At 42.1% G+C, this 27366-nt stretch overlaps 1 protein-coding gene across 2 annotated transcripts in view; it reads left to right on the top strand.

Annotated features, from left to right (window-relative positions):
- RAPGEF4 (Rap guanine nucleotide exchange factor 4) overlaps positions 1 to 27366 on the top strand; it is a 330927-nt gene that overhangs the window by 35590 nt on the left and 267971 nt on the right. For both annotated transcript variants that reach the window (XM_088830124.1, XM_088830113.1), the window contains exons 2-3: positions 21372 to 21514; positions 24377 to 24465. In XM_088830124.1, coding sequence (XP_088686250.1) covers positions 21372 to 21514; positions 24377 to 24465 — 232 coding nt within the window. The remainder of the gene's footprint in view (positions 1 to 21371; positions 21515 to 24376; positions 24466 to 27366) is intronic.

The raw sequence follows: 27366 nt of genomic DNA on the forward strand, positions 1-27366 counted from the left end.
ATAACGGACAACATATTTTAAAATGTTTTGATCATTGCAGTAAGACATACTAAAAATGTATTCATTGTTTATTTGAAATTCAAATGTAAGTGGATGTCCTGTATTTTTGTTTGCAGAATCTGGTAACTCTAGGCTTAGCAAACTCCACACAAAGAATGCTGTTCAAGGGTGGAAAATTCACTTTAACAAGGGGCTCATGACTGACCACAGACAGTTTTACTCCCTTCTAAAGAAAGTGGCACTAATTAAATGTAAGCTTAGTTTTTGTTGGTGTTGTTCTTGGTGGGGTGTGGTGCCCAGCTACTTTTGTTTGCTGAGCAGGTATGCAAATCTGGGCCATTGCTGAATTGCTTGAGGAAACAGAGGTGAAGCTGAAGGCTGCTACTGGCTTGTCCTCCTCCTCTGCCCTCCTCGAAGCTATGCTAAGCCTCTCTGCTAAGTATACAGTTGAATCAATAGTCAGAGAAAGCATGTAGTGTTATCAGTTATCGAGCAGCCCGGAGCATCTCTGCATGGCCCTGACTGAAAATTTTGTGAAGTGTACAGTCAAGGGACCAGGTTCCAGTTCTCGGCTACCCCCACGGGCTGAGATTTGGGGAGTTACTGAATACTTCCAAGCTCAGTCTCCCCATCTGCAGGATAATAATACCTACCTTATAAGGCGAATGGAAGGATTACATGAGTTAATATATATAAAGCAAGTATATTGATTGAATGTACTTATACATACCCTTCATGGATCAGAGCCTTGTTGTGGCAAAGGGGCTTGCATAATTCAGTGAAGCTATGAGCCATGCCGTGCAGGGCCATCCAAGATGGATGGGTCATAGCGAAGAGTTCTGACAAAATGTGATCCACTGGAGAAGGACATGGCAACCCATTCCAGTATTCTTGCCTGGAGAACCCCATAAACATTATGAAAAGGCAAAAAAGATTGACATTGGAAGATGGGTCCCCCAGGTCAAAAGGCGTCCAGCATACTGCTAGGGAAGAGTGGAGGGCAATTACTAATAGCCCCAGAAAGAATGAAGTGACTAGGCTAAAGCAGAAATGATGCTCAGCTGTGGATATGTCTGGTAGTGAAAGTAAAATCTGATGCTGTAAATAGCAATATTGTGAAGGACCTGGAATGTTAGGTTCATGCATCAAGGTTAATTATAGCTGGTCAAGCAGGAGATGGCAGATTGAACACTGACATTATAGGAATCAGCTAAAATGGATGGGAATGGATCCATTTAATTCAGATTACCATTATATCTACTGTTGTGGGCAAGAAAGGGAGAAGAAATGGAGTAGCTCTCATAGTCAACAAAAGAGTCTGAAATGCAGTACTTGTGTGCAATCTCAAAAACAACAGAAAGATCTCGGTTCATTTCCAAGGTAAACCATTCAGCATCATAGTAATCTAAGTCTGGGCCCCAACCACTGATGCTGAAGAAGTTGAAGCTGATTAGTTCAGCTAATGAAGACCTACAACACTTTCTAGAACTAAAACCAAAAAAGATGTCCTTTTCATCATAGGGGATTGGAATGCAAAAGTAGGAAGTCAAGAGATATCCAGAATAACAGGCAAGTTTGACCTTGGAGTACACAGTGAAGCAGGGCAAAGGCCAGCAGAGTTTTGTCAAGAGAACACACATAGCAAACACTGTCTTCCAACAATACAAGAGGCAGCTCTACACATAGACATCCCCAGACGGTCAACACTGAAATCAGATTATTTTATTCCTCTCAGCCAGAGATGGAGCAGCTCTGTGTGGGCGCTGTATGCTCAGTTGTGTCCAACCCTTTGTGACCCCATGGACTGTAGCCTGCAGTCTCCTCTGTCCAAGATATTCTCCCAGCAAGAATACTACAGTAGGGTGCCTTTTCCTCCTCCAGGGGTATCTTCCCAATGTGGGGATCAAACCCGTGTCTTTTTAGTCTACTGCTTTGGCAGGCGGATTCTATACCACTAGCATGACCTGGGAAGCCCACAGTCAGTAAAAACAAGACCTGGAGCTAACTGTGGCTCGGACCATCAGCTCCTCATTGCAAAATTCAGGCTTAAATTGAAGAAAGTAGGGAAAACCACTAGGCCATTCAGGTATGACCTAAATCAAATCCCTTATGGTTATACAGTGCAAATGACAAATAGATGCAAGGGATTAGATCTGGTAGACAGAGTGCCTGAAGAACTATGGATGGAGATTTGTCACATTGTATAGGAGGCAGTGACCAAAACCATTCAAAGAAAAAAGAAATGCAAGAAGGCAAAGTGGTTCTCTCAGGAGGCTTTACAAATAAAACTGAGAAAAGAAGTGAAAGGCAAGGGAGAAAGGGAAAGCTATACCCAGCCGAATGCAGAGTTCCAGAGAATAGCAAAGAGAGATAAGAAAGTCTTCTTAAATGAACAGTGCAAAGAAGTAGAGGAAAACAATAGAATGGGAAAGACTAGAGAACTCCTGAAGAAAATTGGAGATATCAAGGGAACATTCCATGCAAGGATGGGCACGGTAAAGGACAGAAATGGTAAGGACATAACTGAAGCAAAAGAAATTAAGAAGAAGTGACAGGAATACACAGAACTATACAAAAAAGGTCTTAATCAGATAACCTCGATGGTGTGGTCACTCACCTAGAACAAGACATCCTGGAGTGGGAAGTCAAGTGGGCCTTAGAAAGAATTACTATGAACAAAGCTAGTGGAGATGACAAAATTCCAGTTGAGCTATTTAAAATCCTAAAAGATGATGCTGTTAAAGTGCTGCACTCAATATGTCAGCACATTTGGAAAACTCAGCAGTGGCCACAGGACTGAAAAAGGTCAGTTTTCATTTCAGTCTCAAAGAAAGGCAATGCCAAAAAATGTTCAAACTGTACAATGTGCTCATTTCACATGCCTGTAAGGTTATGCTCAAAATCCTTCAAGCTAGGCTTCAGCAGTATGGTGAACCAAAATTCAGAGGTACAAGCTGAGTTTTGAAGAGGTGGAGGAGCCAGAGATCAAATTGCTAACATTCGTTGGATCGTGGAGAAAACAAGGGAGTTCCAGAAAAACATCTATTAATACTTCTGCTTCATTGACTACACTAAAGCCTTTGACTATGTGGATCACAACAAACTGTGGTAAATCCTTAATGAGATGGGAGTACCAGACCACCTTACCTGTCTCTTGAAAAACCTGTATGCAGACCAAGAAGTCATATTTAAAACTGGACATGGAACAAGTGACTGGTTCCAAATTGGGAAAGGAGTATGTCAAGGTTATTTGTTGTCACCCTACTTATTTAGCTTCTATGCAGACTATGTCATGCAAAATGCCAGGCTGGATGAATCGCAAGCTGGAATCAAGACAGTCAGGAGAAATATCAACAACCTCAGATAAGTAGATGGTAACACTCTAATGGCAGAAAGCAAAGAGGAACTAAAGAGCCTCGTGATGAATGTGAGAGAGAAGGGTTAAAAAGCTGGCTTAAAACTCAACATTAAATAAAAAAAACTAAGATCATAGCATCTGGTCCCAAATAGAAGGAGAAAAGTGGAAACAATGACAATTTTATTTTCTTGGGCTCCAGAATCACTGTGCATGGGACTCCAGCTATGAAATTAAAAGCCACTTGCTGCTTGGAAGGAAAGCTATGTCAAACCTAGACAACCTATTAAAAAACAGACATTACTTTGCTGAGAGAAGTCCGTATAGTCAATGTTATGGTTTCTCCAATAGTCATGTACTGTGGATGTGAGCTTTGGTCCATAAAGAATGCTGAGCACCAAAGAATTGATGCTTTCCGATTGTGGTGCTAGAGAAGACTCTTGAGAGTGCTTTGGACTGCAAGGAGATCAAACCAGTCAATCCTAAAGGAAATCAACCCTGAATATTCATTGGAAGGACTGTTGCTGGAGCTGAAACTCCAATATTTTGGCCACCTGATGCGAAGAGCCAACTCATTAGAAGAGACCCTGATGCTTGGAAAGATTGAACGCAAAAGGAGAAGCAGGCAGCAGAGATGAGATGATTAGATATTGTCTCCAACTCAATGGAAATGATTTTGAGCAAACTTGTGGAGATAGTGGAGAACAGAGGATTCTGGTGTGCTACAGTCCATGAGGTCGCAAAGAATTGGACACGACTTAGTGACTGAACAACAACAGCAATATTGATTGGGCCATAATCAGAACACTAAATGCCAATTGCTATTTTACTGTTATTTCTCAAAACACAAAAAGTAACGTGAAACTTGGACAGTAATGCAGAGAGAATTTTTTTGAGTTCAGAGAATGAAAATCAACATTTAAAATAGAGTAAGAGTTTATTTTAAAATTCATTACAAAATGAATTTAGTGAATCAATAATTCGTTAACTACTTAGCATGTTTGTTGAATGAATAAGTGGATAATCAAGCACCTATGATGCGTTAGGCACTGTGCTAGTCATTTGTGGTCCCTCTGCTCAAGTTGCCCAGGGTGTAGGGGAAGAGTCGTTTATTTTATCATTTTGTGTTCTTTATTCACTTGTACTGGTTGAGTTCTAAACCCAGGATTGCTAGTAGTGAATTGCAAGGAACTGCTTTCTGAATCTGCTCAGCAACCAGGTTTCCTAGGAAATGTCAGCAACCACCCCTTCATCTCTTTCTTGGTTTAAACTCATTAGGTTGGCTTCCACTGGAATGGCTCGATTGTTCTTCCCTCCCAGAAATGTGATGCCACTTTTTGCACATTTACATTGGGTTTTTTTCAAACGCAGAAGTGAATTTATTACTGATATGATAATGTTACGCAGCCAAACCTGGAATCCACTCACACACAACAAAGCGATCCTGCTGACACTGGGTTGTGGTAAAGGAAAGTTCAGCGTAAACTGCAGGGTATCAAGCAAGGAGAACAAACAGCTCATGCTCAAAAGACCTGAACTCCGTGTTGGCTTTCAAGGGAGGGGTTTTAAAGGCAGTGTGAGGGAGGGGAACGCAGAGTGTGTGATCGACTTATACACAGTTCTTGGATTGGTTGTCATGAAGGTGAAATTTAAAGCATCATCAACCTTCTGCTTTCAGCCAGTCTAGGATCTCTGTTCTTGTGGTCAGCAGTTTTTATCTGGTGGGGGTCTGCTTCCTGTAGAAACAACTCAGAAATGTGTGTCAGGCCTTTATCCATATCTTTCAGGGAACTGGGAGTTTGGTGTTTCTGCTATGTGGTGGATTTTTAGTCTAAACTGTTACCAGTTTCCCTGCCCAACAGTTCAGTTCAGTTCAGTTGCTCAGTCGTGTCCGACTCTTTGTGACCCCATGAATCACAGCACGCCAGGCCTCCCTGTCCATCACCAACTCCTGGAGTTCACTCAAACTCATGTCCATAGAGTTGGTGATGCCATCCAGCCATCTCATTCTCTGTTGTCCCCTTCTCCTCCTGCCCCCAATCCTTCCCAGCATCAGAGTCTTTTCCAGTGAGTCAACTTGTCGCATGAGGTGGCCAAAATATTGGAGTTTCAGCTTCAGCATCAGCCCTTCCAATGAACACCCAGGATTGATCTCCCTTAGAATGGACTGGTTGGATCTCCTTGCAGTACAAGTGACTCTCAAGAGTCTTCTCCAGCACCACAGTAGGAAAAGGAGTACGTCAAGGCTGTATATTGACAGCCCAACAGCTGTTCTTTATTTCTGCATTTTCATGTTTCCTAGTCATTAACTCTGAGTCAGCCTTTTACTTCAAAGGACTAGGACACAGGGGCTTGTACATGGTTTCAATAATTAGTCATTTTCTCTCTTATATAGGTAGAAAGTATTCTTTTAATATATAATACAGTATATATAGTTTTTAAAAGGTGTAATTTCATCTAAGTATTGTCACAACTTTTAAGAAAAACAAATATTTCTTTCGAAAAAATGGAAGAATTAAAATGACAAGGATAAAGCAAATTACTAATGCACTCTAGGAAAGAGGCTATATTTGCATCCTGAACTGCTTGCAGATCTGCACAAAGGGACAATCATATAAAACTCTGATAAAGACTAGTCCTGAAGGACCAAGCAGAGCGCCAAATTATGAAAAGAACCGAAGATTTATTGATGAGGAGTCTGCCAACTGAAAAATTCATTTAATTCTCACTTATTAATAACAGTGCTATCTTACCTGTAAATACCTCCTTTATTCCTGCTTGGAAATGAGCATAGCATTTCTAAGGGGAGGGAACCATATCCTTAGATTTATTTTAAGCTATATTAAATTTATTAAGCTATATTAAATAAATTTATTAAATTTATTTAAGATCCATGAGGATGTAGGATCTTGGAAACACAAAAAAAATCTGGACAAGTTAATGACTCTATTAGAAAGCCTGCAATCGATCTTAATGGAGACAGAACTGAAAGGTGATTATAAACAGAACCGTCCCAGCCACTAGGATTTCTCTGCTTTATAAGCCCATCATGCCTTGTCAGAGCACATGGCTCAGTGAAAGCAAGACCACAGGAAGCACAGAAGTGTGGTTTCTCTCCCATACGAACCTGCTGACAGGCTTGCAGGAGTTCCAGCCCAGTGAAGGTCCCCTCACATTCAACACAGAAGAAGGGGCGCCCACCATCGTGTGTTTGTCGGTGTCTTTGTCAGTTGGACAAGGCCCATACCCCATTCTTGGCACTTGGATGGCATGTCCTGTGGATAGATCACCTTATATTTGGATAGAAGGTTTGGTATGCAGAAGCCCTTACAACAAACAGGGCAGATGTATGGTTTGGAGCCTTCCTTTTCTGGGTTTCTGTCATTTTAGCTGTGTTGATTCAGACATACAGAGGACTGGGGAGCGTACTCTGAGATGGCTTTTGAACTTTTCCATGAAAGTTCACAGGTATCTGAAAAATCCAGATCTTTTACTGCATACAATGGCATATTAGTATTAGAAGGAATTAATATTGTAAGCAAGTGATCATGCCACATGAATAACAAACCATAATTACATTATAAACACATCCTGTAGAGAACTTACTATTTTAATTAAATAAAACTACAATAAAAATGATCTGACACCTTTCATGGTTTACATATTTGTTCTGGACAGCACTGTAATTATGGACAAATGGTTCATATAATGTTCAAATAAATGACTATAATTAGGATGACTTCCACGTGGCTGAGCTACATTTTTAGTTTTCCTTATTCAGTGTACCCTTTCATCATCTTCACACACCCACTGATGCTTGCAGATGAGAAAAGACATTCTGGAACTGTCCTCATCAACAGCTGGAAGGGCCCTTGTTCTCCATGTCTCCCTGCCCTAGCCTCGAGGATCCCCGTGTTGTCTCCCTGCACCTCCTCTGCCATCCCACCTCCACTCTCCGACCCCAGCATCTTTTCAGTCAGAGCTACCTCCTGCTCTGGCCTGTGCTGAACCCAGAAGAATGAGGGCTCAGTGTCAGAACAGCCTTAAAAGCCAACTGTGTGTGTTTTGTCACTAAGTCATGTCCAAATCTTTAGACATTCCATGGACTGTGGTCCGTTAGGCTCCTCTGTCCGTGGGAGGGAGAGAAGCATCACATAATTGCTGATCAGTGAGTGTATGAATTGGCTTTGCATCCCTAATATCTGGGAGAGTACCTGCTGAGAGGTGGAACGAGAAAGGCAATCCAAGAAAGGGGCGTGTATAGTAACTTGTCAAACTAGGATACTTGTGAGGGTGAATGGGGGCACTATTAATAGTTCCACTGGGCCTGGGGGTATAGCTGTGACTGTCCCAGGAAAACCTGGACTTGGTGTCACCTTCTTCTCAGTGGGCATTACAGAGAAGGAGAAGAGAGTTCTGGCTGTTGTTACAGCTGAACGAAGGTGACAAATGGAGCCCTAAAGCGCTGTTGAACTAGTCCCCTTAACTTTTATCCCTTTCTTCTCCAGTTCATTTCCTGCTCGCAGACTGATTTTTCAAAATGATAGCTCTGATTTCTTCAATCTCCTTAAAATCTCTGCTGTTCCCCCCTGGTTAGCAGAATAAAGTCTATACACTCACTGGCTGGCATTCCAGCCCTGCCCTTAATAGGGATCCAGTCCTATTTCTTAGTTTTCCTCTTTGAGAAGCCATTGGAACTTCAAACCATTGAATCCACTGGATACTCTTGGCCTATAATTTCTTACCTCCATGCCTTTGCTCATGCTTTATTATCTTGTTAGAATCTGTTAGATAAAGAATCTGCCTGCAATGCGGGAGAATCTGCCTACTGGGGAGACCCAATTTCAATCCCTGGGTCGGGAAGATCCCCTAGAGAAGGGAATGGCAACCCACTCCAGTATTCTTGCCTGAAGAATTCCATGGAGGGCTACAGTCCATGGGGTGGCAAAGAGTTGGACATGACTGAATGCCTAACACTTTCACTTTCACTTTATCATCTTGTTGCTTGGAAACCTTCTACACTGTGTTTGTGCTTATACAATTTCTGTCCACTCTCCATGACCCAGCTCAAATTTCAGCTTAAATGTTGTGGGAAGCTGAAGGTTGGAAGGAAAAAGTTCTCTATGAAAACTTATCCACTCATTCTTGTCTCATCCAGCTCTGAACTCCTGCTGCTGCTACTGCTGCTAAGTCACTTCAGTCGTGTCCGAATCTGTGTGACCCCATAGACGGCAGCCCATCAGATGTCCCTGGGATTCTCCAGGCAAGAACACTGGAGTGGGTTGCCATTTCCTTCTCCAATGTGTGAAAGTGAAAAGGGAAAGTGAAGTTGCTCAGTCATGTCTGACTCGTAGCGACCCCATGGACTGCAGCCTACCAGGTTCCTCCGTCCATGGGATTTTCTAGGCAAGAGTACTGGAGTGGCTTGCCATTGCCTTCTCCGTCTGAACTCCCAGGAGTCACTATATAGACCTCTGTGGATCTTTATATGGACCCTTATGACTGCTTTCATCCTTGCATTTTCATCATTTATATAGAGATTTTAGATCCTCTTGGAGATCAGAAGTGGTTTTAGGGCAGAATAAAAGTCTTATTCTTCCTGTAATTCTCAGAAAACTTTTCATTATACTTTGCACTTGTTTAACATGCAATAGATTTGTTGGATGAGAGATTAGAGTCTGAAATTCAGAATTCTCATGCCTTTTATCTCTGCTTGGGTGAACAAAAGCTATAGAACAAAGGTACTTCGTGTTTTGCGTGCGTGGAGACTTGGGGCTGAGACGGTATTAGCATCTGATTCTTGTTGGCTCTGAGGACTGGCTCCGTACCCTCTGAGGACTAGATGAGTTAGACCAGCTCATGGCATTTAGGAAATCTATTATGATCTCTCCAGCTAGATCTGTCTTTGGCATAGATGGGGAGTCACAATATCCTGTTACTAAATGGCCCACACACAACTGTGACGAGACCCCTTTCTGATACTGGCCTTGTCCAGCTAGTGGTTCTTTGGGAATTCAGTCTCCAGGCAGCTTATTGCCTGAGTAGTCATAACTGCTGGATGCAATAATTCAAATCTTGCCTGAAATTATATGCAAGGCTGGCTTTCTTTTTATTAAATCAGCATTCTAGATACAAGCCTACCTGGCCTGGACTATTAATTCTGATCATTTTGAAAACTGAAATGACTAACAACAAAAAGAAAACCTGTCAAACTGAATCTTCATCTCTAACTAATCATAATACCTGCCATGTGTCCTTGGCACGAGTCATGTTGGTGCCTGGGGCGTTTCACTCTCTGCAGTGAGGCGTGCTGGAAATGTGTATTCGTGTGGACTGCTCTGGCCATTTTACACTCTGAAGGGGTACCCAAAGCTGTTTCCCAAAAGAATGAAATTCAAGGCATCTGTTTTTCCTGGCATTTGTTGTGTTTAAACTATGGAAATATGCTGTCTTAGACTTAGTGAGTATGACAAAAGGCTTTAGTCTGACAAAAATTTATTGTGAAATTTTATTCAGTATTTTCTCTACTATCCAACTCTGGATTTATTAAATAGTCTACTCACTATTAAAGCCTGAGTACTGTGAAAGGAGTATTTGACTCTATCTGTAAGAACTACATCCTACCCTGCCTCAGGGAATCTTTGGTTTACTAATAACTTTAGCTGATGGTACCCTCTACCCTTTTGTAGGCCATGGCCAACTAAACCGTACAGAGAACATTATTCCAACCAAACCCCTGAGTGCATTCTGCCTTAGCCATAGATCTGGAAGGCCCAGTCTCATTTCGGTTAAGATATTTAGAGTCTGAGCCACAAAGTAATTATAGGGCAACACTTTTCATTTTACCCTGATTTATTTTTACGTATTTATTATTTGGGCTTTCCTGGTGGCTCAGTGGTAAAGAATCTGCCTACAATGCAGGAGGCTTGGGTTCGATCCCTGGGTGAGGAAGATCCCCTGGAGGAGGAAATGGTAACCCACTCCAGTATTTTTGCCTGGGAAATCCCATGGACAGAAGAGCCTGGCAGGCAAAAGTCAGACACGACTTAGTGACTAAACGACAACAATTTATTTATTTATTGTCTCAGTATATTACTCCTCTTAAAACATAAGCCTTTCTAAAGATGGACAGAATCTCCGAGATAATTTAGGCCTACAGCTCCCTTTTGGTTATGAAGAAGCCAATGCCCAGAGAGGTTAAGCAACTTGCTGAAGGTAGTACAACTTGATAATATAGGTGAAATAGTATCATTTTTACCACATTCTGTTGGTCACAGGGTTAGCCTGGTTTCATTAGGAGGGGAAATAAGTCCCACTTCTTTTTTTAAAAAATAATTTTATTTAGTTATTTAACTGTGCTGGGTCTTCACTGCTGCGTGGGCTTTTCTGTGGTTGTGGTGAGTGGGGGCTGCTGTCTTGCTACAGTGCACAGGCCTCTCACTGTGGCGGCTTCTCGTTGCATTTGTGCTTCAGTACTTGCGGTGCATAGGCTTGGTTGTCCCACAGTGCATGGGATCTTTCCAGACTGGGCACCCGTGCATCCTGCACTGGCAGGCAGATTCTTTGCCACTGAGCCACCAGGGAAGCCTGGCCCCACTTCTTGCTGGAGATCATGGCAAAGCTTTTGTGGCCATCTTCACTACACTGTACTCATAAAGTAGAAATTCTGTTTCGTAACAGTTTAGGCCCTCTGGAGGTATGTACTGCCACTTTAATTGGGAAAATTTCACCCATTCTTCCTTCAAAAATGTGTTTTTCTTCCCTATCTGCTCTCTCTTTTTCTTCTGAGACTTCAGTTGCTGTTCAGTCACCCAGCTGTGTCTGACTCTTTGCGACCCCATGGGCTGCAGTAAGCCAGGCCTCCCTGTCCCTCACCATCTCCCATAGTTTGCCCAAGTTCACGTCCATTGCATCGGTAATGCCATCCAGCCATCTCATCCTCTGACACCCTCTTCTCCTTCTGCCCTCAATCTTTCCCAGCATCAGGGACTTTTCCAGTGAGTCAGCTGTTTGCATCAGGTGACCAAAATGCTAGAGCTTCAGCTTCAGCATCAGTCCTTCCAAAGAGTATTCAGACATATATATTAAACTTTTGTTGTTATCCCCCATGTTGTCAAGTCTCTGTTCGATTTTTATCCTTTTTTCTCGCCATGTTTCAGTTTTGGTTACTTTCTACTCTTTGCCTTAAGGTTCACTGATTTGTTTTCCTACAGGGCCAAATCTCCTCTGAAGTCCATCCAGTGAATATTTCTCCTTTTCATATTTTGTATTTTTCAGTTTTAGAATCTTCATCTGCTTCTTTTTAGATGGTGTCTGATTCTTCTACTGATACTCTTCATCTCTTCACTCATGCTAATCTTTTCTTGTAAGTCCTTAAACATACTTATAATAGCTATTTTAAAGTCCTTGTTTGGTATACTTGCCATCCCTATCATCTCTGGGTCTGTTTCTATTGATTTTTTCCCCCATTATGAGTCACATTTCCCTGTTTCCTCATATATGTGGTAATTTCTGATTGTATGCTAGACAGTATGATCCTCTCATATTAAAGAGTCTGGAGTTTGTTACTTTCTTTAAGTCATGTTACCTTCTGTTTCCATAGGCAGGTAACTTATTTACTGATCAGTAAGTTTCTAATGAGGCTTGTTTCTACTGAGGCTTATTTTTCAGCCTTGTTAGGGTAATTTCTAGGTTTGGGGCTAGAATGGTCTTTTTGAGTCTCAATTGAATGTCCAGGGTGATTGGTGAGGTCTGAGTACTCTGACAGGGCTGCTATATCTCTTAGTGCTGTGTGACCTCCAGAATCTCTGTTCAGCTTTTACTCCCCAGAAGCTGTTGCCTGCTGGGCTTCTGCATGAGTATTGGACTGCGCATTGGCAGCTAATGAGTCACAAGACCCCTCTGCTAAATTTTGGAGCTGTTTTTATGAACAGCTTCTCTCTTTTGGGGTCACTTCACTGCAGATTTCAGCTACTTCAGCACCCCCGAATGCCAGTAACTGCCCCACCAGCCCCGTGATGCTGCTGTGTTCTACTTGGGTTCTCCCTCCGTGTTTGTGCTCCAGAAAGTATTTCCAGGCAAAGCGTCAAGCTTATTGTGTGGATCACCTCTTGTATTTCCTTCCTTCCTAGGATCATAGTCCTGCATTACCTGTTATCTAATGTCTGAGAACAGTTGCTTCCTGTATTTTGTTCAACTTTTAAATTGTTTACTGTGGCACCAGTTACTCCATCATAGCAGGAGTAGATATTCTCTTCTCTTTGTATTGAAACAATAGATTTTTTAATAAATAGAAAATTCCATATATTTTTTAAAAATTGCCATTCTACATGTTGTTCAACTGATCAATCTGTGGCATCAGATATAGAGATAGTTTTGTTCATGAACTAAAACCACTGACAAGGCTTTCTTTGACTGTTGTCTAAGCCTTTCTTTGACTGTGTGCTCTTCAGTAACAGGTTGATAAATTGATGAAATAAATTCTGGTTGAAAAGTTTTGGCTCTAGGTCAAAATGTTGCCCACCTCGACATATTCAGTCCTTTTTCTGTCCTCTTCTGAGCTCTTCACAGGAATTCTTATTATTTAGTCCTCCTGCCTGAGTTCTAGTTCTTTCTAAGAACTGAACACTCAAGATTCCATAATCCCATCACTAATCTGGAGATGTGTCTTCACTCAGTGTGCCTATGAACTTAATTTTCTACTCCTATCTGTTGTTTATCAATTAAAGGAAAATTCAGGCCTGCCCCCTCCAATTTAAATATCTTTATATCCATTACAAGTATTGTGGGGCAGGGCAGATTAGTTACCATATGAGCAGCCTAATTACCTCCGCACAAGAATGATAAATTCTCTTGCAGTTGTTGGTGCTGTTTTATATACTTCACTTTAGAACTATTTTCTGTCTGTGCCTACTTGAATGGATTTGAGTGTATATCTTGAAAAAATGGTACCGATCTCTGTTTCAGGGCTACTGCTTTAGAACTGCATTATTTCCATTCTCCATATGGTTTTTACATTCAGGAAAGGCTGAGTAATATCACATTTTTTTAATATTTAGATGTACTAAATTAGTCATGAAAATTAGCATGGGTTCACATGAAAAAAATATAAATGGATCCCACAAGAAATCTTGGTCAATAATTAAGCTGCTATGCTAGGAGGGATTGGGGGCGGGAGGAGACGGGGATGACAGAGAATGAGATGGCTGGATGGCATCACTGACTCGATGGACATGAGTTTGAGTGAACTCCGGGAGTTGGTGATGGACAGGGAGGCCTGGCGTGCTGTGATTCATGGGGTCGCGGAGAGTCGGACACTGAGTGACTAAACTGAACTGAACTGAATATAAAAAATGAAATGGTTCTTTCTGTATTCTTTCACTGAGAACATTGGAAGTGTGAGGATTTATTATTACTCGAATTTGGTAAGTGTGATCAAGAAGGACAAATATTTTACTGATAGTTTCTTAACCAAAGTGAAAGTGAAAGTGTTAGTCACTCGGTTGTGTCTGACTCTTTGTGACCCCATGGACTATAACCCACCAGGGTCCTCTGTCCATGAAATTCTCCAGGCAAGAATACTGGAATGGATAACTATTTCCTACTCCAGGGGATCTTCTCCACTTGGGGATTGAACCCTGGTCTCCCGCATTGCAGACAGATTTTTTTTACTGACTGAGCCTCCAGGGAAGATGCTTCTTAACCAAAAAGTAATATAATTTTCTTTGAAATGTTCTTCATTTTCAATAATAAATAATAACACATTTACAAGTACAAATACAAAAGGCACAAAAGTGTATTTGTTCCTTCAACAGTGTTCCAGACACTGTTCAGGGTGCTGGAGATATGTTAGTAGCTCAGCATGTCTGACTTTGCGACCCCATGGACTGTACCAGGCTCCTCTGTCTGTGGGATTCTCCAGGCAAGAATACTGGAGTGGGTTGCCATTTCCTCCTCCAGAGAATCTTTTCGACCCAGGGATCCAACCCACATTTCTTATGTCCCTTGCATTGGCAGGTGGGTTCTTTATCCCTGGAGCCACCTGGGAAGCCCATCCCTGGAAGGAGAAATAGTTGTTACAAGGCTCTCAGGTGGGGCAGAGGACTTTAAGGGGCAACAGAGACACCTGTATGTCTGGAGGAGACTAGAATAGGCAGTGTTGCAGAAACCAGTCCTCGAGAAACCAAGGACCACACTCGGAGGGTTGGAGAACTCAGGTTTATTACGCCGGTGGGCCCAGAGAAGTTAACACTCCAAGCTCTGAGCCCCAGACAAAGGGGTTACAGAGTTTTTATAGACAGACTGTAGTGGGCAACACTGGCTGTTAACAGGCTGGTTTAAACTAAGGGGTTTTGGGCTCATGGGAACCACAGTCAAGATGGGGAAGGGGATGCTTGACCTTTACACAGACAGGCATGATTAAGCAGGTTTGCAGGGGCTGGTCAGTTGCAAGAGCAGGACAAGGGTGAGTGAGATAAGCTCCAGTTCCTAGCATTGTAAGTCCCCACTTTCTGAGACTATGTGACCTACGTGATCCAGACTTTGCAAGGCAAGCTGAGTTACAGGGGCAGAAGGAGCAGGAGGTTATGTAAAATTTTAACTTTTCCTCTTCAGAAGTGCCAAAGGAAATAGGTAGCTGGAGTGGGGCATGGGGACCAGATTATCCACCATCATGGTACCTACCCAATACCCTTTTTAAAGCCAGAGATTTTCAACCAGCTGATCGACAGAGGGGAAGGCATTTTCAAACTGCCTGCTCAAAACGCATTTCCCTCTGCTGCTGCTCATAGGTTGGAATGCATAAAAGCTTAAAATAGTGTGCTCCCCACACCCCATCCTCAGCCTTCCTTTTTTTCACTTGGTTTCTCCTTCAAGAGTCTCCTTCTTGTTGCCCAGGAATAAAAAGCACTAAGAAAAGACTTATCAGAAAGATCTTAAGAGATTCCCATTTCCTTTTTTCTAATCCTCGCAACCTAAGGGTCTTAGGTCTCTTCAGGTGGTTAGTTGTTGCAGTGGCAATTTTTTGAACAGCGTCATTTCAAAGTTGAATGTAGCACTAAGTACCGTGGAATGATTTTTGAGAGCATCTGCATGCTATGATGCAAACTGCATGAGTAGAAAAAAAAAGCCGTCATTTCAGACTTATCTACAAAGCATTTTTAAGGAGGCGTCAGTTATGAGTCATCCCAGAAGTCATTCTAAAAGGTTAAGGAGCCAAAAGAAATTATTTTTAACTTAATGCTAATGGAGCAAATGTATCATCTGAGGAAAATTAGGAAAGCATTCTACTTGATGTGATGCTTGGAGTCCAGTAAGCATCTGGTTTGGCTGGGATCTGGGATCCCCTGACTGCAGTGTGTAGTGGAAAGGTGTGTGCCCAGGCTGATTATTCCGTCCTGAGGTCAGACACTCATGCAGTCAGAGAAGGTTTTTGAAAAGGGTCTGTTAAAATTGGGCCAGGCTGTACTTTGATTTTGTATTTGTAATGAGAGGACCTATAGCACACTGAGCCTGGTCAAAAGGTTTCCCTTTCTCTTTTCACTAATAAATGCAGGGTTAGCCTTGTTTAGATGTTAGCAAGACTGATCCTGCCCTCAGCCTGATGATAGGCTTTCCCAACTGCCCAAGCAGCCCTGGGCCCCAGAGTTGGCATCTCTCTCTCGTGAGACTGATGGCACACTGGTTGCCGGTAAAGAAAGGCGGAGGCATTCTGCCCCTTTTTTGTTTGCTCGGGACTGCAACGGTGCCCCTGGTGACCTCCAGTTCCAACTCTCCTATTTGGGACCCTTGGGGGGCCATTTGTTCTTCACTCTTTTATGGAGACATAGAAGCCAGGGGCATGATTTCTAAATAGAGAGGCATTAGACAAGGAATTTGCAGACTTCACACGTTCTGCTCCCTGGTGGCCGATGTGCAGGCCATCTTTTGGGAGGGTCACAGAGGTCATGGTGTCCTTGTGATAGTCAGTCTCAGCTGTGGAGATAAAAAACTGCAGCTGCACCGGGGGTCTTCGGAGCCATCAAGGGGTTTTTTCTGAGTCACCCTGAACACAGGCAGACTCAAGCAAGGAGAGAATTTTGGCAGTTGGTTGAGTTGAGGGATGTGCTCAAGTGTGTGTGTGTGTGTGTGTGTGTGTGTGTTGTTAACGAAAAAGGTGTTCACTGACGCTTGTTAAAGGTAGTAAGCAGAGTATATTTAGGACTGTTGAGGTAGGTGTGGGGACCACCGCCATAGGATTTTACAATGGGGGAGAGGGATTGGGTTCCACTCTGAACACAGCATGGACAAGTGGGAACTTATAGTCAAGGAGCAAGGTATGTGTGTGTTAGGGAGGTGGTCAGTGGGTGGAAAATTACAAAGAAAAAACATCAAGGGTAAGGGAGATTCTGGGTAAACTGACCTGACTGGATTTTTACTGAAGACAAGGGTGATTAGGTGTCATCTGGGGGATGGTGGAGGATGTGAAACCCAATCAGATATGGAGGGTGGTCAGATATCAAGAACGGAGGGCTCTGGTTAAACTGACTTTTTAAGCAAGGTTCTAGCTAAAACTGCATTTTACAAAGAGGTACACAGATGGGTCTAGCAAGATTCAGGAGTCCAGCTCCAGTTTGGTCAGCAAAGAATCTTTCTCATTGTGTATGTGTGGGCTTGTGTGTATGTTTGTACATATGTATATCTGTGTGTGTACATCTCTGTATATGTGTATATATCTCTGTGTGTGTGTGTGCATGCGTGCGTGCTGGGGGGCTGGTGGGTAAGAAATTAACAGGGAGCAGAGTCGGTAGAGCAGGTCTCTAGGGAGAGGAGCCCTAGTGATTCACCACATTTTTAGGAATAAATGATGAAGCAGTGGTTGTACAATAGAAATTAAAGTAGAAACAGGGAAGAACTGATTCCAGAAGAATTTTCAGTTGTGCCTTCAGGAAGTCTTTGTAGACTTTGCATTCACCAGTGATATCTGTTCTTCTGAATTCATATTTCCTTCTTTCCTATGTTAATTTCACTTCTTACCACATAGCACCTTGATAATTGCTGTACGTGTACGATTCCCGCTAGCTCAGTTTGAACTTCCTCAGGGCAGGAGCCTTGTTCTTTGTGTCGCTGAGTCCTTTCTTCTCTTGTACAGATACTCAGTAAATGTTTGCAGATCAAATCAATGCATTTCAACACCTTCTTTCTGAATTTTGTTGATGTTGTTGGGAAAACTTGTAATTAGTAAAGAGTCAACATTTCAGTATTCTAAGTGTTTAATAATCATATAATTAAAATGCTAACATGATAAGTGGTAAACATCTTGAGTTTCAAAGCCTTTTGATGTATCCATGTCATCACTGCGTTTATGAACACATGATTTTAGTATACTAATACTTACCTAGCCTCTGTTATAATGTTTTTGCCAGAAAAATAGAATTCAGAATACTTACTTCATCTAACAAGGCTGTGATGATGAATATTTCAAAGCCCTTTAAGAAGTCAGTAGTGAAAGGCTGATGTTATCAAGTACATCTGTTTAAGATTTTACTGTTGTTATAATAGAGAAAAATATCCATGCACACTTATCTATAAACCCTTCCAAAAATACAGGAGAAGTCAGTATATGTTTTTAAGCACTTTATTCATTCTTTTTAAAAGTCTTTGTGGCAACGATGACAATGAAGCTGAAGGTACTCATAATAAGAATAGCTTCTGTAGCCTTTTATAATTTATAAAGCTCCATGTATTATCTCAGACTCAACAGTTCAGTAGGAGTGGAGACAAGCTCTTTATAACCCTAAGTTACTGTTAAAGCACAAAGAATCAAAACAAACTGCAAAGTCATTTTAATGCAAATGTATTTATTTAGCTTTATCCCCAATGTCCTGAAATACATTTATCTGATCTTCAGAAGGCATCTGGAAATTTAGAAAAAGTACAAATGAAGTAGTTATTAAGCATTCCATACATTCCCCCAAGATGACGGTCCTATTACAACCTATCATTGTCCATTTCTTGGGCAAGCCTTCTGTTCACGACTCTGGGAAGGCAACTTGGCAGAGAGCAGTCTTGCTTCCGCTCCCTCCTTTCCTTTCCATCTTCATCTACTTCCTGCACCCCTACCCCAGGTCTGACTGCTGGGTGTTGGCACCCCCCGTCCTGGAAGGTCCCCGTGAGCTTCTGTGGGATGCAGCCCAGGGTGGGGGTGTGCTTACTTAGCAGATTTGTGAAGGGGGGGCCCCCCCTCAAGGCAGAGGATTCGCAAACATCTCTTATATAGTCAAACAGCAGAAGTCATCTAAGAGGAGATGTTTTGCTGATTTTAAGGTTATTTTACATTTTCCCATGAAGATGCCTATGTGTCATTATCTTATGCTCTGATTAATCCAGAAACTGGCTCATTGGTCCCTAGATGATCCCAAGTTGACTGCATTAAGATTTAAAAGTGAAAGTGAAGTCGCTCAGTCTTGTCCAACTCTTATCGACCTCATGGACTGCAGCCTACTAGGCTCCTCCGTCCATGGGATTTTCCAGGCAAGAGTACTGGAGTGGGGTGCCATTGCCTTCTCCGCATTAAGATTTAAGATCATATTAAATTTTCACATTGCATAATGAGTGTGGGCAGCAGGTGGAACCCAGAACCTTTGCTCTCCCTCATATACCTGACTTTGGTAGTTTCCATGTTTGCATTCTTGGTAGTAAAAGAAGGTCCAGCCCAGAACATTGTGGGCACCCATGTTCCCATGCTTACCATACAGTGTTCTAATTCTGGTTTGGGAGCTACCTTCCCCACTGGAGTATGAGCTCCTTGTGGATAGGGTTGGCTTCTTGTTCATCTCTGTTATTCCAGGGGAAGACATCTTATATAAGTAGGAAAGCAATGTAGTTTACTGAATGGATAATCAAAATGAATGTGCACTCATGAAAGGATGTGTTTGGCAGAGAGTCATTTAAAATTTCATGTGCTAAGTTGCTTCAGTCATGTCTGACTCTGTGCAACGCTATGGACCATAGTCCGCCAGGCTTCTCTGTCCATGAGGATTCTCCAGGCAAGAACACTGGAACAGGTTGCCATGTCCTCCTCCAGGGGATCTTCCTGACCCAGGGATCGAACCCAGGTCTCTTATGTCTCCAGATTTTGATGACTCATATTGTAAAGTTAAGTCTTGTTTATTTGAATGCCTTTAATTTGAAAGGTAGATAGGATAAAAAGTTATAAATAAGTATTAAAACCACTCCTTTCAAGATCGTAAACATATTCTAATAAAATGTTCTTTTGTGGTACTGCCAATAGGCATTATTTACCATTATAATTTATGTAATACTCAAAAGAATTCTATTTTATTGAAAATGTTTTTGGTTTGTGTCTTTTTAACTTTAGAGGAATTAACCTCTGTCTGACCTTGCTGTCTGATTTAGAAAGTTTTTAATAATGGACAGTAAAATTCATCCTGTAGAGCTGAAGAACCACGAGAAGAAGAAAAAGCAGGAAAACGGTGACTCGGTAGTTAACAAAGGGCTTCCCTGGCGGCTCAGCTGGTAAAGAATCCGCCCGCAATGCGGGAAACCTGAGTTTGATCCCTGGGATGGGGAGATCCCCTGGAGCAGGGAAAGGCTACCCACTCCAGCATTCTTGCCTGGAGAATTCCATGGACTGTATAGTCCGTGGGGTCGCAAAGAGTCAGACAGGACTGAGCGACTGTCACTCACACTCACCTGTAGACAGTCCCGCCTCTGCAGTTTGCGGTCTGTCTTCGCTCTTACAATCGTGCTTCTGACTGACCAGCTGTAAACTGGAGAGTCCCACGAGCCCCTCTTTGAGTGGATGAACTTGATAGAGCTGTTCACAGAACTCAGGAAAACACTTACTTACTAGATTTCTTATAAAAGGGAGCAGCCAGGTAGAAGAGAAGCACAGGCAAAGTATGGGAAGGGGCACAGAGGGGTATGCCCTCTCCTGGTGCTACTCCCCACAATTCCAAGTGTTCACCAACCTCAACCCCACTGTCAAGGGGTCTTTATGGAGGGTTCATTACTTAGGCGTGCTTGATGAAACCGATTGGTCATTGGTGACTGAACTCAATCTCCCGTCCCCCAGCGTCAGAGGGTGCAGCTGAAATTTCCAACCCTCTAGTCACATGACTGGTTCTCCAGGCAACCAGTCCCCATCCTTAGGTTACCTAGGAGTTTTCCAAAAGTCACTTTGTTAATTTAAACTCAGTTGTGATGGAAAGGAGCTTGACACCCATTTCACCTTTATGACTCTTAACCATTTCAGGATCTGAGGACAAAAGGCCAAATATAACCAAAGATACCCCTGTGACTCTTATATATGAAATAGCCAGAGTTTTAGCTCTGGGCAAGGAACAGTGAACAATTTCTTATAATTCTGTATTTTTTATTATAAATCACTATATCATACTGTCTGCAGTCTTTGTGAGTTTTTACCTGCAGTCGTTTAGGGTGAGTAGTAGACAAAGGTCTGGGAATATTTTTTATTGGGGTGTTACAATGTTGTGTTAGTTTCGGCTCTACAACAAAGTGAATCAGCTATATGCATACATGTGTGCCCTCCCTCTTGGACCTCAGTCAACCCTGCCACCCATCTCGTCTGTCTAGGTTAGAGCAGCAAGCTGAGCTTCCTGTGTGACGCAGCATGTTCCCACTAGCTGTCTGTCATATGCGAGGCTTGCGCATATGTCAGCGTTTCCCAGTCCATCCTCCCGTTCCACGTCCGCAAGTCTGCTCACTATGCCTGTCTCTATTCCTGTCTTCCAAATAGGTTCATCTGTACTATTTTTCTAGATCCCACATATATATGTTGATATATATTTGTTTTTCTCTTTTTGACTTATTTCACTCTATATGACAGACTCTAGGCCTGGAAATATTTAGAATGGTTGTAGGGGAATAAGTATTTGCAGTAAAATACTTGCAATTTGTATATTTCCATTAATTTGTTTGTATTTAGAATAAGAATGCATATGGACTGAAGTAAGTTCTTTCTGATACAGTTTTGTGCCTTTTCTCCCCTTTATAGACCATTGGAACGATCCAGTGAAGATGTGGATATAATCTTCACACGGCTGAAAGAAGTGAAAGCTTTTGAGAAATTTCACCCAAATCTCCTTCATCAGATTTGTTTATGTGGTTATTATGAGAATCTGGAAAAAGGAATAACATGTAAGAAATGCAACTCCAGTGGTGTGTTTTCATGTATAAGTTTGTGCTCATTTGTGGTTATGCTGTGGGATGGATAGCAAATGGGGTATCTTTGTGCCAAATAGTTGAGCTCAATCAAAGGTGTGAGGTTGACATTTCTCTCTCCTTATTTATTCAGTTCTACGTCAGCATTTCCTTAACTCCTTTGTCCATAGCATATAAATGGTTCTTCCAGGGCAGCCTGCTTTTCAGATGGAGCTGGAAGGATTTATATATTCAGCAAGATCCTTGGAAGTTCTAATATATAATTATTTTCTGTAACCCAAGAAGTATGGGAGCCAATAGGATATTAAATCGGCTTCCCCTGTGGCTCAGTGGTAAAGAATCCACCTGCCAATGCGGGAGACACAGGAGTCCCAGGTTGGGTCCCTGGGTTGGGAAGACCCCCTGGAGAAGGAAATGGCAACCCACTCCAGTATTCTTGCCTGGAGAATCCCATGGACAGAGGAGCCTGGTGTGCTATAGTCCATGGGGTCATAAAGAGCCGGACACGACTTAATGACTAAACAGCAACAGCAAAAGGATGTTAAATAAGATAAAGGGTCTCAACTAATGATAATAGTCATTTTAAAAAGTAAAGCACAGCTGGTTTACAATAGTAATGTTTTGAATTAACCTCACTGATAACATCTATTCCAGATATGACTAAGGGGCGGGGGGAGTAAAATGCTAGGGTGACAGCTGCATTTTTAAAAATATACAAGTATATCCTCATTAAAAAAGTAATGCTATTACCATCTGTTGTGATGCTTTATACTGCAGTAACAGAAAACTCCCATCCAACTGGCTTGACTATGACTCCTATAAGGAGCGAACATCAGTTATCCATATATAAGCAGTCCTGAGGTAGGATGGCTTCAGGGCTGGTTGATTAAGTGGCTCAATGACATTATTAAGGTCTCAGGTTTCTTTCATATTTTTGTTGGTTTATTTGTTTTTGCTGTTCATCTTGAGGTGTTGGCTTTTGTACTCAGATTTGTCCCAAGTGGTTCTGAGGCAACTAGCTGCGGCAGTTGGCCGCATTGCATGCTGATAAAAAACATTCCTGCTGAAGGGCTATTTCTTATCTCTTTTTCAGAAGTCCTCCAGTAGACTTTCTGTATTGTTTCAATGGCCAGAACCGCATCATGTGCCTCTGATTAAACCAGTCATTGGCACAGATTATGGGACCACATGATGGATTTAGACCAGTGGTTACCCCGGTGGAGCTAGGGAAGAAACTCATATGTTCTGAGTATTTGGCCTTGTGGAGGAGGGTGGGAACTTGTGTATAATCCATGTTCAGGACATGATTTCAAGTGGGGGAACTAACAGGGTTTGTCACAACATCATTGTAGAAAATTTAGAAGACAAAACAAGTATTACCTACAATCCCCAAACCCAGAGACTGCTGTTTACATTTTGTGTGTGTCCTTCAAGATACTTGCCTATGTGCACACAAAGCATGGTCACACTTCTGTTCAAAAAATCATCCATACTTATTGTTTTCAAACCAATATTTTTTCATTCTTACTCAGTGGGAACATTATTTTTTTTTAAAAGATAAGACTCTGTCTTCTATTTCTTATAGCTGTTTTCAAAATGAGTCTTCTATGATGTGTAATGTGAATTTGATTGGCAAGTGATAATGTCTTTGGGGGCCAAGAAGTTCATGAAAGGCAAAGCCCTGATTCTAAAATAAGTCACTTACAAAGGCTAGGAATAGCAGAGTTACTGGCGAGGCCAGCTATAAACTCATCAATCCCCCATCTTAAGCTTGTCATTGCACCTGGTGGGATACCATTGTTGTTCTTGCCTTACCACAGCATGCTTTAGTCAGAGAGTTTAGAACAGCTTGTCATCATTAATTATGGCTCCCAGAAGCTTTCTCTTATGCAGTGAGCCCTAGCCTTGCCAGAACTCAACTGTCCCACTGAGTTGTCATGTGATTTTTCATTGAGCCACTTGACTTCTGAGGTAGGAGTCTGTGAAAAGAATTTTAAAATATCAGATCATTCCATCTAGTTATTTAGCTAGAATATTTAAAAGGATAGTTGGGTTTGCGTGAGATTTTTGAGCCAGTGTTTCAGAATGACTTTCCAAACTACTGGTCTTAAGTAGGACTTGGGAACTAAGACTCTCACTAAATAGCTAAATGTTTTGTCTCTGAGATAACAAAAGTAAAGCAAAACTGAGCTCAGAAATTTCTGATGAGAATCATTTCCAAAGACTGGTTACCTCCTGATGCCTAAAAGCAGTGAATTTATACAACAAGCTAACAAATGGACGATGACAATATGGTAGTTAAAATTTTTTTAACAGATTTTATTTTCTTAATCAGTCATTGGTTAGCTTAAAATGAGACATTCTATTCTAGAAAACATGGTTGTTTTTTTTTTTTAATATAAATAGATACGTGATATTGGGGTGGTGATCCAGTTTTGTTGAGTCACATAGTCTTTTTAACACATACCCCATCTAGAGTAATGATTTTCCAAGTATCACAATACAGTGAAGTGTATTTAAGACAAATTACAGAGAATACCAGACAATTCTTCTTACATTCAAAGGATCTTATAGCCTTTAGGGTTATCATCCCTTATTGCTACTGTGTAAATATAAGAGTTCTGTTTAATAGAGTTCTGCTTCATGGAATGTTAAATAAATAGGATATTGCTTTGTTGATAGAAGAGGGAAAGAAAATTATGGTATGTTCTGGTGGGAATAGATAGAGGAATCTCATCTAGGTCCAAGTTAGGCTTACAACAGTCAGTGAGAAATTATCAGATTATGTGGTAAAACCAACTTACATTTGGCCTACTTACCTGCCTGTTTCTTTTCCAGTATTTCGCCAAGGTGATATTGGAACCAACTGGTATGCTGTCCTGGCAGGGTCTTTGGATGTTAAAGTTTCTGAGACCAGCAGTCACCAGGTAAGATACCGTATTCTTTTTATTTTCTTAAAGATGTATTATTGTTATTTTTAACGATACATTATCCCTCTGTCTTGAATGCTATCAAAATCACATTTTCAAACGCATTTCATCTTTCCCGTAGTACAGAGTTCCATAAGTATGTGTTGAATTCCTTTAGTTACTCAAGAAACATACACAGTGAATGTTTTCCACGATTTCAGTATGGTGCCAGGTGTGGGACATGAAATGCAGAAGCACACAGGCTGCCCTCCAGGAGCCTGCTGTCTGTCAGAAAGATGCCAAGAAGTCCACAGCCGTGGGAAACTGCTATCGTGTGCAGTGAAAAGTGAGCAGAGGGGAAAGAGAGGCAAGTCTTCCGAGGTTCCTCCTTAGATCCTCCTGAGTCTGGTTTCCTGACTTTTCTCTGTCCTAGAAGTGACCCCCTTGTCAGCTTTAAACAGTTTTTTATTTATTTTTGGCTGCGCTGGGTCTTCGTTGCAGCGTGGGCTTTTCTTGAGTTGTGGCAAGCAGGGGCTACTCTTCGCTGTGGCGGGCAGGCCTCTCGTTGCAGTGGCTTCTCTTGTTGCAGAGCACAGACTCTAGGGCACGTGGGCTCAGTAGCTGCAGGTCCTGGGCTCAGTATCTGTGATGCATGGGCTTCATTGCTCTGTGGCGTGAGGGATCTTTCCGGATCAGGGACTAAGCTTGTGTCTACTTCATTGGCAGGCAGATTCTTTACCACTGAGCCGCCAGCAAAGTCCCTCTTATCAGCCTTTTATGAGCTCCAGCAATGCAGGGAAACATGGTCAAGGCAGCCTCCCGAATCCCTCTCACTGTTTCTCTACCTCCTCTGGTTGAATGTGGAGGGCCAAGAAACATGGGCTTACTTTATCTTCATTAGTCACCTCTGAGGAGCATGGCATCCTAGTAGATAAAACTCATATTCTTGCTGCTTCCTCCATCATTCTTGTGAGTTTGGAATGGGTCCTGGATTCTCCTTTCACATCTGCAGTGAACCTTTCTCCATCATTATTCCACATGGCCTACATGTACAGAAGCTTCCTATGTAGAGCCAAGAACCTCTTGTCTCAAAAGGACACCCCTCTAGAGGCTGCTGTCCAGCTTGGGTATGAAAATGTGCTGAGTCTTATATTCACATATATCAGGATTCAGATAAAAACTGAAGAGAATCGGCTAACTACAAAATTGGAAAGAAATATCAAGAAAGGTCAAGGAATTAAAGGGACAAATAATCTCCAGCCAAATACCATGTTTAAGATAGTGCTTCTAAGCCTTTTCCACATGTGGCACACTTCAACTGTGAGAAACATCTATGATATACTCCGTTTGAGGTTTAACTTTGTAGGAATTTGTGTGTATATTGGACTTGTGGGCAGTGACCATCTAACGAGTGGATTGTTGGTTAGTGGACATTTGGAGTTTGGAGTGCAGTAGCCTGTGTTCTAGCCATTGTTATGGAGGGTTCAGGTCTCAGGCCAGTACCGAAGTCCGCCTTACCTAATAGTATACCTTTTCAGTGCATCAGTGCTTCAGAAGTTCCATGAAGAACTGCCTGGAATCTGTGCCTCGATGGTCCTGTCCTCCTGCCCTCTCTTGCAGGGCCAGTTCCCTCTTGAATTTCAGAGCGACCCAAAGGGAGAGGTGAGTTTTGATTCTTATAAGTTGCCTCAGTTTTCCAGAGGGACTGAGAACAGCTAGCAGTTCTTGGATATTTGTTATGTGCTAGGCAGTGTTCTAAGCACTTAACTGTATTTCCTTGCTTCTTTAACCCTGTGAGCTGGGTCACATTACTGTCTCATTTTACAGATGAGGAAACCAAGTCCTTGAGTGGTGAACTAACTAGTTTCAACTAACATATCTAGAAATTAGGGGGACCAAGATGAATAAGCAGTTAGGCACTTGAACATATGCTCTTAGCCAGCACTCTGTACTGTTTGACTCAGAAGAAATATGATGAAGCAATTCCCTCTCTCTTGGCTGTTTCTCATCCATTCAGATCTTCTCATGCCCTGAATCTCTGCAGACCTTCTGCCTGCAGACTGATGTCCAGGTGGGTCCCCTCCAGACCTTTTTGCTCAGAGCTGCTTCTGATGCTCACCTTCGCCTGCATGGATGTACGGAGGGGACAGGGCCTTGAAGAGGATGATCTTCCTTCCTCCTCTGTATGGTTCTTAATGAGTAATGATGGTGATGCAGAAAAGCCGAATAAAAAAAGGTGAGGAAAGAGGAAAAGGAAGGAAGATGAAAATTAGGAAGGAGAAAGGTGAGAAGGGAAGAAAAGCAGGGAAGAGAGATGAGGAAAGAAGACTTTGAAAAGGCAGAGGAGGGGTTTTAAGGGATGATAAAGATCATCAGCAGTGATGTGCTGACACCTCAGATGTTAAAAGCTGGCATGAGATCTTGCCATTAAAATATTAAAGTAGTATTTGGCCAGGGGCTGCCGGAGTATTGCCCTTGACCAGTTCTCTCTCAGTGTGGGGTGCTCGCCAAGAATAGCTGAGCAATAGCTTGGATTTAAAAAAAATTTTTAGTAAGCTTTAACTTTAGATTCTAGCTATGGCTTTGACCTCAGCCCCAATGAAGAGAACTTTCCTAAGTTGGGCTTTGTTGTTGTTGAGTCACTAAGTTCTGTCTGACTCTTTGTGAGCCCATGGACTGCAGCACACCAGGCTTCCTTCTTCATTATCCCCCAGAGTTCGCTCAAAGTCACATCCATTGAGTTGGTGATGCTATCTAATTATCTCATCCTCTGTCACCCCCTTCTCCTTTTGCCTTCAATTTTTCCCAGCATCAGGGTCTCTTCCAGTGAGTTGGCTCTTCACATCAGGTGGGTAAAGAATTGGAGCTTCAGCTTCAGCATCAGTCCTTACAATGAATATTCAGGGTTGATTTCCTTTA

Source organism: Moschus berezovskii, chromosome 2, assembly GCF_049115385.1.
Source record: "Moschus berezovskii isolate FMDL1 chromosome 2, NW_MosBer_1.0, whole genome shotgun sequence".
NCBI classification, from domain to species: Eukaryota; Metazoa; Chordata; class Mammalia; order Artiodactyla; family Moschidae; genus Moschus; species Moschus berezovskii.